The sequence below is a fragment of the Nanorana parkeri genome, unplaced genomic scaffold (assembly GCF_000935625.1).
Source record: "Nanorana parkeri isolate BGI_ZX_2015 unplaced genomic scaffold, ASM93562v1 scaffold129, whole genome shotgun sequence".
NCBI lineage: Eukaryota > Metazoa > Chordata > Amphibia > Anura > Dicroglossidae > Nanorana > Nanorana parkeri.
The window spans coordinates 1006767-1021884 of NW_017306397.1; the positions used below are offsets into that span (position 1 = coordinate 1006767).

Sequence of the window (15118 nt, forward strand, 5' to 3'; positions counted from 1 at the left end):
AGTGTATTATGTGTGAGGGGGGATTGGAAGGGGGGTGTATTATTATGTGTGCGGGGGGGAGATCGGAATGGGGGGGGGAGTCCCCTATATTTCAGGTGCGATTAGGGATTCCTGTGTCACAAACTTGCGTTTTCTTGCACAGGAATCCCTAATCTGGCGTTTACATGCAGCAACTGTCACCTATTGTTAATGTGTTAATGTGCCATGTTAATGATCAGGTGACAGCCGCTGCATGTACACGCCTGCATACCGCATGTAATCGCATGCGATATGATTACATGCAGTTACAAAAACAATCACTATCCCTGGATAAACAATTGTGTATCCAGAGATAGTGATTGATTCCTAACTGCATGTAATCCTTTCACATATGATTACATGCGGTGTGCAGGCATTTACATGCAGCAGCTGTCACCCGATCATTAATTTGAATCAGTGACAGTTGCAGCTTGTAACATGTGCATACATTAAAACTGGTAACGTATATAGTAGCGGCCCCCACAGGACTAAAAAATGTTTCCAGTGGCCCCCAAATTGAGTTTGAGACCCCTGGTGTAAAGGAAGAACTTCAGAAAGCAGTGTCTGTATCTAACCTGTCCCATTAACAAATTCCCATTCATTTTTAACAACTTCCTCTGTAAATTACTGTTACTTACTGTTTTGGGGTTACCATTGCTGCAACAGTCCCTGTGATGCGGAAACACTTTAAACTAGGTGTGGCCCCCTCTCTTCCTTTGCATGTCACTGCAGGCAGTTCTAAAAGGTGCCCATACACAGTCGGATTATCGTACGAGAATCGCGGGAAATCCCGCGATCGTACGATAATCGCAAAGTATATGGAAGGCGTGCGACCGTTTCTACGGTACGATCGCACGTCATCCGTCGAACAAGCAGGCTGGAAAACCCGCTGAGAATCGTGCGATTCTCGGCGGGTTAGTGGCGTGCTTGTTCGGCAACTGCCGAATGGGCCGGTGTGCGCACGCGGCCCGTTCAGCATTGCAGTCATCGGAAGACCACCCCTCAGCGGGGCGGGCTTGCAATGATCGCAAGTACGGTCTGCCTGACCATGATGGGCAGATCGTACGTTTTTTTAATTACTTTACAACCCTCGCAAGACAAAAGTCTTGCGAGGGTTGTAAAGTGTATGGCCAGCTTTAGTCATACAAGCATAGATGACACCTGGCATTCCTTTGGTTTTTACAGACTTACAACCAGATAAAATAGTTGCAGGGTTTACTTTGTGGGCTCTTTTGCATACTGAGAACTTGGGCATCCGGTCTACAACATACTTGCTAGTTTATGTCTGCACATATTTACAGCATGGTCATGCAAACCCATATAATGTGTTTTGACTGAATCTGGAGTTCTCATGTTCTCATATTATGTTGGTTGACCACTTCTGTTTACACAGGATTAGACACCGATCTTGCCACTCACAACGCCAGACACATTTACATATATACGCCCAGGTTATCTATAGTGCACATGTTAATGGAAATATAATTTTAAAAACTTTTAGGAGTTCTACCAAGTAGCATTTCTGACTGCCATCTGATGTATGTGGCTGCTTTGAAACTTCTCCACCTCTTCACACCTCATTAACTGTTGAGGTAGGTGCCGCCATAGAGACTTGTTCAATGTTATGATCTCTTTGGCAGCTTCTGCCCTAACAACCATTCAGTCTCAGCATTGCTAATTTGAGATGAGAGATTAGATTTTTAAGCAAGCATCAGATCTCCTGTGCTAATGAGCAGACAGCTTTAAGCCAGCAAATGGTCCCACCTGAGTAAGTAGGAAGAGTTTATCTCTTTTCTGAAGAACCTCGTTAAAGGGATGCTGTCATGCAGCAAAACTCTTTGGCGATTAGGATCTGATGGAAGCAAGTATTGTGTGACTCACCTGGCACATTATCTAACTTCTGCTGTAGCAGAGCTCCCAACTGTCCCTCATCTGGAGGGACTGTCCATCTATTGAAACTAAACCCCTCGATCATGCTTTCCTTCTCAGCTGTCTCCTAGTTTGGTCTGATGTATTGAATGCTATAAATATTTACTATGAAACTACCTAAAGTGTTATACTGCACTATACTGCACTAAGTTCATACAACCTCACAAATCTCAGCATTAGTAAAGTGCTGTTAAAGTGGTCACTATATTTGTTTAGCAAAAAATATGTTGTGATTGGGTCATACAATATTTATGTGAATGGTAAAGATCTTCCACTTTGTAAACTTCAGCTTCAATCACAGGAGGTCTTATGTCTAACCTGTGTTAGAGAATGAAAGTCTAAATCGTATTAGCTGCTCTTAGGCAGTACACATGATGTACTAATAACTGCTGGATAAAGTAACATATATTTATTTTGTAAATGTTCGTTTTTGCAGACTGTAGTGTGTGTATTATAGGACTTATCATTTGCATTTTACTATACCAGGTCTTCAGATGTCTACCAAGTGATGAAGTGCACAAATTTGTTCATTTGCCTGAGTTCCTTTCCAAGCCAGCACTGGCCACACAGGACCGAACCAAAGCACAGGATGAGCTGCTAAGGATCCGAGGGTTTGTGGTCCATCTGCCCTTCTTGTTCTTGTCTGGGGAAGACCTCTTGCCATCTGTGGGAACTAAAGAGGCCATGGTACCCATGGAAACGTGGACATGAATTTGTAAATGGAAAAACATGGTGAAACTGCAATGGCCACAGACTGTATCCGGAAACATGGACCATTGTTGCACAAGAGGGCACTGGAACCTTATTCTGAATTATGAAACCACATGCTCTGCACACAATTTGGTGCACAGCTTGGCATCTATATCCAGTGCAACATTTGAAGGACTTTAATTGTACTTAATTTTTCACATCACTATGTGCAATAGCCCCTCCTCCCCCCCCCCCCCCCTTTCTTCTTTTAAACACTTCATTTATATATGGTTAATGGTGGGGGTTACCCAGCCACTTCTGGTGTTACCCATTTTATTTACTGCACTGCCTGAATCATATTCTAGTATAATTATGGGTCGATTTCTACTAAATGTGGTATAAAAAATCTAAATTTACAATGATCTATGTTGCACATCACATGAGTGAACGGAAAGGATGTCTGACATTAAAACAGGCCATACCTGCACAGATCAACACAAGTATCAACACAAGTGGATATTCAGCACCTGAGTATACTTTTAGGCCACAGATGTGGGCTTTTGCAGTCAAAAATGGAAGTGAAAAATCATTCATACATTTCTCGAAGTAAAACCTAAGGCTAAATTAACCCTTAATTCTTTGATTCTAAGAGTTTCAATGTGCTACAATTTAGGGTATAGAAAACACAGTTACATTTCTTCATAGGAAAGAGATTTTGATCACTCTTGTAGCCCTACAAATAACCTCCCCTAACATGTAATCCATCACAGCACCTTAACACACAACCCAGCTGTAAGAATTCACACTTATCACCCTCAACACTTAAACATAACCACTTACCCAACTCTGAAATGTACCTCACAGCACCTTACCAAATACCTGATTCTAACCTTGTTGGAGCCAAATGTTTCCCACTCATTCACTCCGAGTCCCAAGACTTATGGCACTGAAATCAAATTATTGCTGGATTCTGTGAGACCACAAAAGCAGCTGTGTGATGATCAGTGGTTACATTTAGGAACTCTCTGCCACAAGCAGTGGTATCGGCAGAGAACATTGATTTATTCAAAAATCAATCAGATACCGTCCTCAGCAACTGTAACGGAGGTACAGGTACTCTTAAAAACTAGACCACACAGGGATTCATATGCACATGCACCAACTACACAGACACACAAAGGTTGGACTTAATGGACCTGTGTCTTTCTTCAACCTCAAATACTATGTAACAATGATCATATATACTGACAGTTGTGGTCACTGTACAAGGATCACAACCATACAGTGCATCTTTTGCTTTGACTGTATGTACGATACACTAGTATTTCATCATATTTGATGTGATTCTTATCTGCTTTGCAACTGGCCCATAAAGATGTACAAATTCAGGCTTTCAATATAATGCAGTGCAAAAGTGTGTGCAAAGTCTTGTAATCCGCAGAAACTAATAACCACTTGTTGAGGTGAGCTAAAAGTTTATTTGTTGCTGTGGGTTGCACATCTTCATTGATGTTATCACTGTCTTATTGATATGTACTCTGTGAGCATGGGCTGTAAGTAATAGATGGCTAAGAAAGCAGGTATTGCTGAACTATAATCCTGTGCAGATGGTTTGCAGGTTGTCACAGTTTGGCTGCCATTTAGGAGTTGCAGCCCAAATTCAGTCAGTTATAAACACTAAGCTCCCTAGTGGCACTGCTGCTAACTGCATTTGGCACCATGCACTTCCAAGCAAGAGACAGCTAATAAAAAAAAGGAAGTATATATGTGTATAATTTGTTACGGTCACTAACTTTATTGTCTGCAGATGTTTTTAACCACATCTTGCCTGAAAAAGTTCTGAAACTTCGGCTCAAAGGGACCACTAACCAAGAAGCAAGCAACCACCATATTTTAACCAAGTAGACCACTTCAAATGAATTGCTTAGGGGCCTATTTATTAAATGTAGGGGAATTCTCCAGGTCTGCCATCTTTGCTGGTGACATTCATGGGATGTATAAACTCAATCTAAAGCCAACAAATGCTGTTTGTAGTGTAGCAATAAAAGCAACAGGTTTGCAATGAATATCCAGCAATTCCTCTCATTTAAGAGAATACATGATTGTTCTAACTAAGAGGTATGCACTGCAGATACTATGATTTGCCTAGATCACCAATCAATGGCAAACTCAAATTGTTGAATAGGAGAAATGGTAGAGCTTTTTTAAATCAATGGTAAACTGTGGAATAAGTGACAAATGAGATGAAAAGCTGCAAATGACTGTGTTCACTCCTGTATGTGGTGAAACTACAAATCCCGTCATGCATCTTCCTTTGTGAGTCATGCTTGTGGCTGTCAGTCTTGCAATGCCCTTTGGGATATGTAGTTTGATAACAGCTGGGGTGCTGGGATATCCTACCCCTAAGCAATGCTTATAAAGGTGCCTAAGATTACACAAATGCTAAAGTACCTGCAAATCCCTGTGTTAGTCTTCAGTTTAATCCCTTTAGTGTTCCTTGGTTCCTGGGCTCAGGGTGGACACAGAATGTCAACTGTTTGTGCTTGGCACTACCCCTCGCTACTCAACTGTCTCCATAGGCCAGGGGTAGGCAAAATCCGGCCTTTCAGCTGCAGTGCAACTACAAATCCTTTGATGCATTGCACGACTCTGACAGTCACAGGCATGACTCCCAGCAGCAGATGCATGATGGAATTTGTAGTTTCACTGCAGCTGGAGAGATGGCACCTGCCATTGACTATTGGGTGCACAGCTAAATGACAGAAGATTGGCTTTATTCTCTGCGATCCATTTAAAGACATAGTATATGCAGGCACCAAAGGACAGCACTGTTATTACCTTTAGGCATTTTATAGACCAGGTCTGTAGGGGATGTAGCTGTGCAGTGACATTAATATGGTGTACTAAGTCTTCTGGACCAAAGGGAAGTGATAAATGTTGACAGAAACTTGTACGTTATTTATACAGTGTATTTTATTCAATGTAATCTTGCTTTATTCTAATGAAAAGGTAATGGTTGGCAGAATCCCAACTTATATTGCCATATCGATGTGCAGCTTTGTCGTGTAAAATAATGTTCTAATTGATTGAAAAAAAAACAAAAAAAAAGTCTTATAGGCTAGGTATTCCTTTAACGTCCTTTATGTGCAAATACAGTACTTTGTATAGAATGTACTCCAATCAAGCTTCCTAATGCAAAGCATGTGAAAGCAATATAATTCCCACTTGTATCTTGTGTGCCGTAATTTCATGTCGTACATTTCAGTCACTGCTAAAAGAAAATGGAATTTAGTCGTACAACTGCTTGCTAATTTGAATTCTTTCATTAAAATATGTTCATTGATCGAAACAGCTTGCTTGAAATGATTGTTTTTAAGGCTGTAGTTCCAAGTCGTGATTTTATTTTTTAAACTGTGAAAAAAAAAACTTCTCCCTATTTAATAGATACCAAATTTTGTTAATTTGCCTGGCAATTCTTGCTAGATCTCTCACCTATGAGAACTGAAATGTGTTTTAAAGAATATAAATGTATTTTTTACTTAAATGGTGAAAGAAATGTAAATCTGTAATGCAACAACATGCAAATGTATTTTATATGAAATGTAATTTAAATCTAGTCTTGGTCACTTTATATGCACTAGCTGGAATGTTGTTTGGGGGTGATGTTTTTGAGGAATCCAAATGCTCAACTGTATGAAGAAAGATGCACTTAAAATAACTTGTATTCCTTCTGTGAAGGGTTGTTGGCTGAACTGCTACCTTTACTGCATGACTTTGCCATCCCTTGATTTTATCTAGTCTAGTCTATCTAGCTAGTCACTGTAATTATGTTATATATAAATAATTGTTTCAACAAATGTATTTGTTTTTATTTTAAACTACGGCAAGCTGTTTGTTTGCTCACTTGTCCTTGTAATTATAAATATTTTAAACCTGCAACAGTGCAGCACGGCCTCATTCAGGAAATCTGTTGTGGGTGTTATACTTTGCCGTTTGTGCATTCACATGCAGAATTCTACTGCAAAAGTTCAGGCACCCCTCAGTGGTCAAAGTCTACAGTTAAAGTTCATCCCAAAGGCTCCTGTGTGACACCCCAAACCAGTCCCAAATTCAGTTACTTTGTGATGCACAAGCCTCATAAAGTAAACAAAAAACACCCATTACTTCCCCTGAGGGATTCAAATCCTTCTTCATTTGTGCCTCACATACTCCCCCTCCTATACACTGTAGCTCACAGCAGGAGGATTTCACCAACAAAGGTAGTGCTGCCAATACAGAAAGCAGTGGTTAGGGCTAGGTGTCGGTGACTGGTGATTAAATCAGTGACCATGCTTACATCTACACCCCTTCAATGTCTTCTCACACTGCTGTAGCCCAAGTAGGTACTGCCTACTTGATGGTGACAATGCTGCTCTGAATTCAGAAGCATTACAGTAGCATTGTCACCTCATCACAGGAAGCTGCATGAGGTGGACTAGCAGGATTATCAGGTGTTTTTGATACTTTGCTCAGGTAAAAGTGGAAAACTGTAAATGCGTATGAATTTAAAGATGCAATGAGAAGCCTCTACTCTAATGCAGAACTGAACTAATATGAACTAACAAGATTTTCTGAGGGCAATAGAAAATATTACACAGTGCCTTGTGCAATATTTATGTCCATTACATTTCATAAACTACGCCTAAAAAGATGTTGGTACACCCACAACTGATATGTAAAACAATTTTTAGTAAATGCTTTAGTGTTAAAATGCCAGACATCTATTTTTTTTAGTCTTTCACTGATGTTGGTGTTCTCAACACTTAAGTTTGAGATCCCTGTCGCCAACTTGAACAATTGTAGGTAAAACCATATCAAAATCGAATATTTTACATGCTTACCTGCAGCATTGTTTCCTTTCAATAAATTATTTTCTTTTTAAATTCACTTGCAATGTGCTTTTGAACTTCCTGGCAAATTTGATTTCTTTAAGAAGAACCAATTCCCTAGCGCAGCCTTCTCCCCTTCTGGGAGTGTTTTTAATCACTATCTGTGCATGGTCAGCTCCTCTGCCTCTCACCTCACCTCCTTACATAAACTTTTATGTAGCCTCTGGGGAATGCTTGAAGAAGAATACTAGAATGTCAGTTTAATGACTGCTCTAAGTTTGCTGGAGCTGCTAACACCACCACAGCAGTCTTAAAGCGGACCTTTACCTCCTTTCACTAAAAATCACATCAGCATTCAGTGCATGTTGCATGTCTGCATGTTGATATGAAATCCTCTTACATTGATTAGTTTAATAAACATATATTTATTTTGCTTACAATTATTGTTTTTCCACTTTGGGTCCTCTTGGGCATTTGTGATGTAATCCAGGCCTAAGAGATGCATCCTGGGAAGGTTACATCAGCAGTGCATCGGTGGGAAATCTCATCTGTACAATGAAAAATCTAGTGATCTCAGTGAAAGGCATTTTTTTAACCTTGAGATGATATGATGTACATGGTCACAGGTCCAAGTCACAAATGCCAGAGTTCCAGGAAGAAAAGGGAGATATAATAAAGTGACACTAAATATTAAAATTAAAAATCCATTCAAGTACCTTACCTATCAACAAAATTGTAGCTCATTTGTGCATCACTCAGCTGTAGATCCTCAAATCATCTCTGAATCCATGCTTACACTGTCCTTCCTTCTGGAGGGTGGCTACTTTTGTTCCCCATGGTCCCTGTGTGTGTTGTAAAGTAGCCAATGCTCCAAGCTCACTCCCATGATGGGCTATAATGTTACGTTTAGTTAGCTAATTTGTAATTGTTATAGTCTATCATGGGAGCAAGCTTGGAGCGGTGGCTACTTTAAAACACTCAGGGACCATTGTGAACAAAAGTAGCCACCCTCCAGAAAAAAAGAACGGGGTCAGCACAAATTCAGAGATGATTTGAGGATCTACACTGAGTGGCCAGATTATTAAGACCACCCCATCAGTACTTCGTTGGGCCGCCTCGTGACTCCATTTCTTTGGTGCGTACCACTTGCTATATTGATACCATACAATTCTGCCTATTACATGTTACCAATTCACCAGCGTTGTTCATGTTCTTTAACTGCATCAATACCACAATATGGTAAAAAAAAAAAAAACAGCGGAGAGGTAGATCCAATTTCTGGAGCGCCATTTTAAAATGGCGCTGCAGAAAACACAAACAGTCAATGTGCCTGTCAATGGCTGTGAACTGAGCCGTCATTGAACCAATCACAGCCAACACAAGTGTAAATATTACTAGAGTTTACAAACATTCAGACTACTAAGAAAAGAGTAAAAAGGGAGGCTGAATGTTTGTAAACACAGAAGAAAGGTAGATTGCAACAGACCAAAGTTGAAGGTAGGGGAAATTTAAAGTGCTACTGAGCACCAATGATTGTGGGATTGTTTTTTTGTAAAAGGGTTCTTAGAGTACAATTGGCTTTCAATGATCGTGGAATTGCTTTCTGTAAAGGTTAGGGTTAAAGTGCCAGTGACCAAAATTAATTGTGAGATTGTTTTTTTAAAGCCACTGTGGGGTCAGGAATCGAGGGTATTGGCGGCGCCTTCCTCTCTCCTGACGTTTGGACATTTCGGCTGGTTGCCCCTGTTTTTATATTGAACATCAACTGTGGATGGGAATGTATATTCTTGTGTGACAGTTATGCAACTTATAAATCTATAGAGGAGCACTATTAAGAAAGTAAGGTGCTCCTTTGCCTATCCCCCCTCATCCACACCACGGGTATACTAGGCCATTTGAGTGTGTTACTGATGGTAGCCTTTGTAACGTTGGTCCCAGCTCTCTGCAGGTCATTCACTAGGTCCCCCCGTGTGGTCCTGGGATTTTTGCTCACCATTCTTGTGATCATTTTGACCCCACGGGGTGAGATCTTGCGTGGAGCCCCAGATCGAGGTAGGTTATCAGTGGTCTTGTATGTCTTCCATTTTCTAATTATTGCTCCCACAGTTGATTTGTTCACACCAAGCTGCTTGCCTATTGCAGATTCAGTCTTCCCAGCCTGGTGCAGGTCTACAATTTTGTTTCTGGTGTCCTTCGACAGCTCTTTGGTCTTCACCACAGTGGAGTTTGGAGTGTGACTGTTTGAGGTTGATAATAATATTTGTTCTATCAGGTTTCTATCATCTATTAAGGGGTTAAATCATTTTGCTGCAATAGTTTTAAGGACAGAAGGGGTTGTAAATCAATTATTTAATGTTTTATTTTTAAGTTGAACCCTTATCAAATGCATCCAGGAGACCTCTAAGTATTCTTCCAGTTGACGGGTGCAATGGTAGAATCTCCTGGTTGCAGTAGCAGTAACCCAAGAACTGCATGGGTGCAATGGCAGCAAAATATTTAATATATGGCTACTGCCAAAGCCCTCCTCTGCCTTTGTTTTCCAGAGAGCCTACCAGAAGAAATAGGACAGGATCTCGCAAACTATTTAGACAATACATACTGCCAAATATACTTTTAGAGTTGTAGAACCACTGTTGGACCAGGTCTTAGGAGCAGGCTGGAGTCAGACATAGAGCCAGAGAATTCTCGAAGGAGGCATAATACTCGCTGTAAACATTTAGGCAACCACGGCCCTGATGGTGGGTTACCTCTTTATTTATGGCAGGAAGTCAGGGGAGGAAGGTTTGTCACATGGATAGGTAGACGCATACCATAATAATAATAATCCTTGCCCATTTTACCGAAATGCAAAAAAAAAAAGCAAACCTTGGGGCAGTTGTACCTCTTCCCCACAATGTCCAAAACTAAAAAAAGAAAAGCATTGCCTGGAGTTAAGTTTTAAATATATCCTAATCTCAAACTTTTGAATTTTGGATAAAATGGAAGTGTTAAAACCTGTGTTTACCTTCTCCATTTATCCTACTAACCATTTTCAGCAGGAGAGTGACATGAAATCCAACATTTTAGAGTTGTAACCTGAGCATAAATAGGGGGCTGATCTTCCAACAGCAGGCACCTGTTCTGGGGACAATCGTGAAAGTGGCATTTCCTATTACTTTGAAGAAGGTACCTCTCATTCTATATTGTGTCTCCAGGACAAGAAGTGATGGTATATATACCCAGTGGTACACACAGAAAAAAACAAAACCTGATGGGGATTTTAACAATTTTCCACTCATCCAAAACGTTAAAAAGTTTGGTTTTAGATCCATTTTTAGGCATAGTCATACCTTGAACTATAATGAGCAAAGTTTTAATCAGTTACTAATTCACTCATGTGGCTGCAGTATGTTGAAAGCTGAATGCCATTATTTATTTTGTTTTATTGTAGTAATTAATGTGGGTTACTGACATTGTACATAATTTTTCTATTTACACTGCACTATTAAATAAGGCTTTGTGTCTTGTAAAGAAAGTATCAAATTAATTTTTGAATACTATTATGCTACAATGAGAAATAAAATGAATTCTACTCTGGGGAGCCATTTGTTATTGCTATAAACAGCTTGGTGTTGACTAGATTTTTATCAGCGCATCTCCTTGCTGTAAGCCAAAAAGCCACTCTACCAGTTATTTTTTACAGGTCTGTGGGACTTTGCCGACTCATAACAAACAAAAACAAAGAATGCCCATTATCTATACTAGCCCAGACATATACTACTTGTCATCTACTGCAGGAAAGATGTTAAAAAAAAAGAGTAAGGGATCTCTTTCAGTGAGAGTTATAGCCACAATTCTGTAGACCTGTGTAAATGTGTGTCCTTATTTAGGTTAAAACAGGATTAAGTAAAGTAGAAAACCCATTTACCACCACTTCAAATCCATGAAATTAAAGTAAGGTGTTCCAGATTAGGTGCCAATGATTTGAACCACCTTAGGAAATATTCAGTTGGAACCTACCGTATTTAAAACTATTTAGATATCAAAAGGTCTGGTGTGCTTTGCGATTGATTTTGGCATGATGATATGTCAATCAATAGAGCTCTCTGAGGCCCTAGAAAGTCGTGGGTGCCGTTGTCTGTCAAGGGATTTAAAAAGATCAGCAGATGAATTGAAACAAATAATTCCACTGTAAAGGAAAAACGAATAGATTTAACAACTGCTAATTAGTCCAGCCAACCCAGCAAATTTAGCCCAATAGCTGACTGATGTTTAAAGAAGTTTCCAAGAACCCCAAAATTTGATCGCCAGGTATTCATGTAATTCTTGCAAACAGTTGGGGTCAACGTCCGTGCATCTATAACCAGAATGCAAGAGAGGTATGTTAAGAAAAAGCCTTTACTGTCTAAAAAATAACTTTATAGCAAGATAACAGTTTTCTATGGAACATAAATGCAAAGGCCAGACTTTCTGGAAAGATGTGCAGAAGACTTATCAATCAAAGATAAAGTTGTTTGGTTAGGGAACAGTAGATATGTTTGCTGCAAAGGAGAGACAGCATTTCAGGAGAAGGACCCCATAACAACTTTGAAGCATGGTGGTAAAAATTAGGGCTGGGGAAATTAACAATTAATTTCTCGATTAATCGTTAAACTTTTTGATCGATTTAAAATTCTTTTGATCGCTAATGAAAACTCTCACCTCTCCGCCAGCTTCCGGGAGTCCCTTCGGAGATCCGGTATCATCACGGACATTGACGTCACTGGACTCCTCCCCCCTTCCCCAAGTGGCTACGTCGGCTAACGAAGGGAAGGGGGAGGAGTCCGGTGACGTCGATATCCGTGACGGCTAACGAAGGGAAGGGGGAGGAGTCCGGTGACGTCAATGTCTGTGACGTCACCGGACTCCTCCCCCCCTTCCCTTCGTTTGCCGACGGAGCCACTTGGGCCGGTGAGTTTGCCCAATAAACTTTCTGCACGAGCGCCAGCCAAGGTATTGGCCTATACATATACAGCACAGCAATGAAGTAATAAAATTAACTAGGATCACACTAATCCAGCACGTTATTATTATGAGTTGCCCCACTCAAGCGGCGGCCATATTGAGTGGGGCACGTGAGATTAATAACGTGCTGGATTAGTATGATCCTAGTTCATTTTATTACTTCATTGTTGTGCTGTATGTGTATAGGCCAATGTAGTTGGATCTGTATGTGCGTTATAATTAATCGAAATTAATCGATTAATCGATCTTTGGGGTTGCTTTGCTGATTCAGGGTCTGGGCAACTTGCAGCCATTGAGTCAGCTGTACATTCTGTATCATATTAAAATGTGCTTGATGAGAATGTGAGGACATCTGTCCAAAAGATAAAGTTGAACAGAATTGAACTTTCAACCTAATAATGATCCAAGCACACTAGCAAATCCACCAAGGAATGGCTCAAAAAGTAGAAACTCTCTGTGAGTTTGTCCATATGAAGCCCGTCTATTATTCCTTGGTGCACAGCACACCTCTACTATCATACTGAGAGGCCATATCTGACCCTCTTTTGTATGTGCAGCACTATTGGGTTACATTAATGGAGCCAATAGAGACTGCAAGGGAAGAGAGTGAGAAGAGACAAGCCAAGAGAGAGAGAGAGAGGCGAGAGTGAGGAGACACAACCAGGAGAGAGAGAGGAGTGACAGCCAGGGAATAGAGCAGATCCAGATCAGGTTGCACCCCACATGTGTCTGTCTTGTTGAAGAGTTTAATGCGTGGTGTCAGTGGGCAGCTCATCAATAATGAACAGCAGTGCTGGCTCCATTAATGTAAGCCAATAGTGCTTCAAATACAACGATGGTCAGATATGACCCCTCAGTATGATAACAGGGGGTGTGCTGGGCACACAGGAGGAATATACGGGCTCCATATGAACAAACTCACATACTGGCTCTGGGTTGCCTTCCATGGAATCCTCTTGAATAAAGTCTTAGTGGTGACGTAAAACACCACGAAGTCTTCCTCCAGACTGCTGTATCTACTGCTCATGCTGCTGCTTCACATTACCTGCTGCAAAGGGTCATTCAGAGTGTCAACAACACCTTCCACCTGGCCGGCCTGCTGTGTACTGGCGCTCTCTTCCCAGGGCCATACATAACAAGTGGATAGTATAAACAGTAATGTGGCGATAGTCTGGTGGCCGGTGGCCAGGAATTACCACTTCATGGAGCTGAGCCCAGCCAGGTGAGGGGAGAAGTTGTGCTGAGAAAACTCTGAATGTCAACCAGAGCAGAAGTGCTTGCACATTGAGCACATTTCACTACAGAAACAGCCCAGTAACTGCAAGCATTGCTCGAAATCAAACATCTCTGCTTTTATCAAATTGTTAATAAGCAGCCTAAATGCAAGGAGACAATTGCGCTGGATGTCTAGATTTCTGGAATCTTAGCTCTTTGAACATGAGGCTGGAACATGGCACTATAGGCATGATTGCCTGCTGCAGTCTCTGCTCAGGAAGCTCAATCTCTACCAGCCACCTGCCACCCTCACAGACATACAGTGAACATCTCCACCTACTGGCCCACTTCCTGCACTGCACACTACAGGTGGAGGAGTGCCCACCCTCTCTATATACACGCTGACTGTGTCTATGACCTCTTGTCAAATGATTCTTGTATGTGCTGTGTCCGGGTTGCAAGCCAGAGGAAACTCGCACACAGCAAATACAGGGCTCAAAAACTGGACTGTCCAGGTGAATCTCGGACAGGTGGACCCTACATAGAATGAGTAAGCGGTCTAAATAATTATCAGGCTTCCTGGGAACAGGACAGAGATTACATCAACCATCTTGCAATCAAGTAGGAACATGTAATGTAAGGAGAAGAAAGATAAAAGGAGAAAAAAACAGGGGAAGAGAAGAGAGAGAAAAAAGTGGGGGCTGGGTGGGTGAAGGGGTAGAAAGGGAAGGGGGGTAGAGGATAGGGGGCAAACCAAAGTTTTAACTGAAAGCTGGTATTTTCTTGCAACTACAAAACATAATTCATTGCTCAACCTCAAAAAAGTTGTCTTCCACAATGGAGAATTCTTCCAGTCATGTAAATGAGTAAAGTGCATTGGCAAGAATTTTGTTTTCCTTGGCCTCATTTATCAAGTGGCTCTAAAGAAACCTGTCTTGCCTGTGGCAACACTTATTACACATCTACCTGTTATTCTTCTAATGCACACTTAAAAATCAAAGGAGATGCTATAGATAGCACAGACACTTTCCCACATGCCAATGTGTTCTCTTGCAGATCACCTATTGGGAATCAAGCTTTGCGAGATAGTTTACTTTCCACATTAATGTGGATTTGTGCTGCCTAGCTTACCTGTCATTTTGGCCATGAGGTTATATTACTGGTCAGGTATGGTATATGCAAGATTTGCTCTCAACATTTTTCGGTAAGCGAAGTAGTATTTTTTTTGTTGGCATCTAGCCATCTAGAACCTGTAGTATTGCTTGTGAAACAGTCTGTCTTTCTAACAAAGCTGTTGCTTCCAAAAGTGTGAAGTACATGTCAAATCTGTACATCAACCATTTAGGATTTTAAAACATAGAAGGTATATCCTAGAAATTGTGTTGTGGTGTCTCCCCCTGCCACTACTGCCCCAT

The 15118-nt window shown here is 40.9% G+C and overlaps 1 protein-coding gene across 1 annotated transcript in view; it reads left to right on the plus strand.

Moving 5' to 3' along the window:
- Positions 1 to 2899, plus strand: part of PLD1 (phospholipase D1) — an 84889-nt gene extending 81990 nt beyond the window's left edge. The window contains exon 25 of the mRNA XM_018553759.1: positions 2434 to 2899. Within this exon, the coding sequence (XP_018409261.1) occupies positions 2434 to 2658 (225 nt within the window). The 3' untranslated portion in view covers positions 2659 to 2899. The remainder of the gene's footprint in view (positions 1 to 2433) is intronic.
- The last annotated feature ends 12219 nt before the right edge of the window (positions 2900 to 15118 follow it).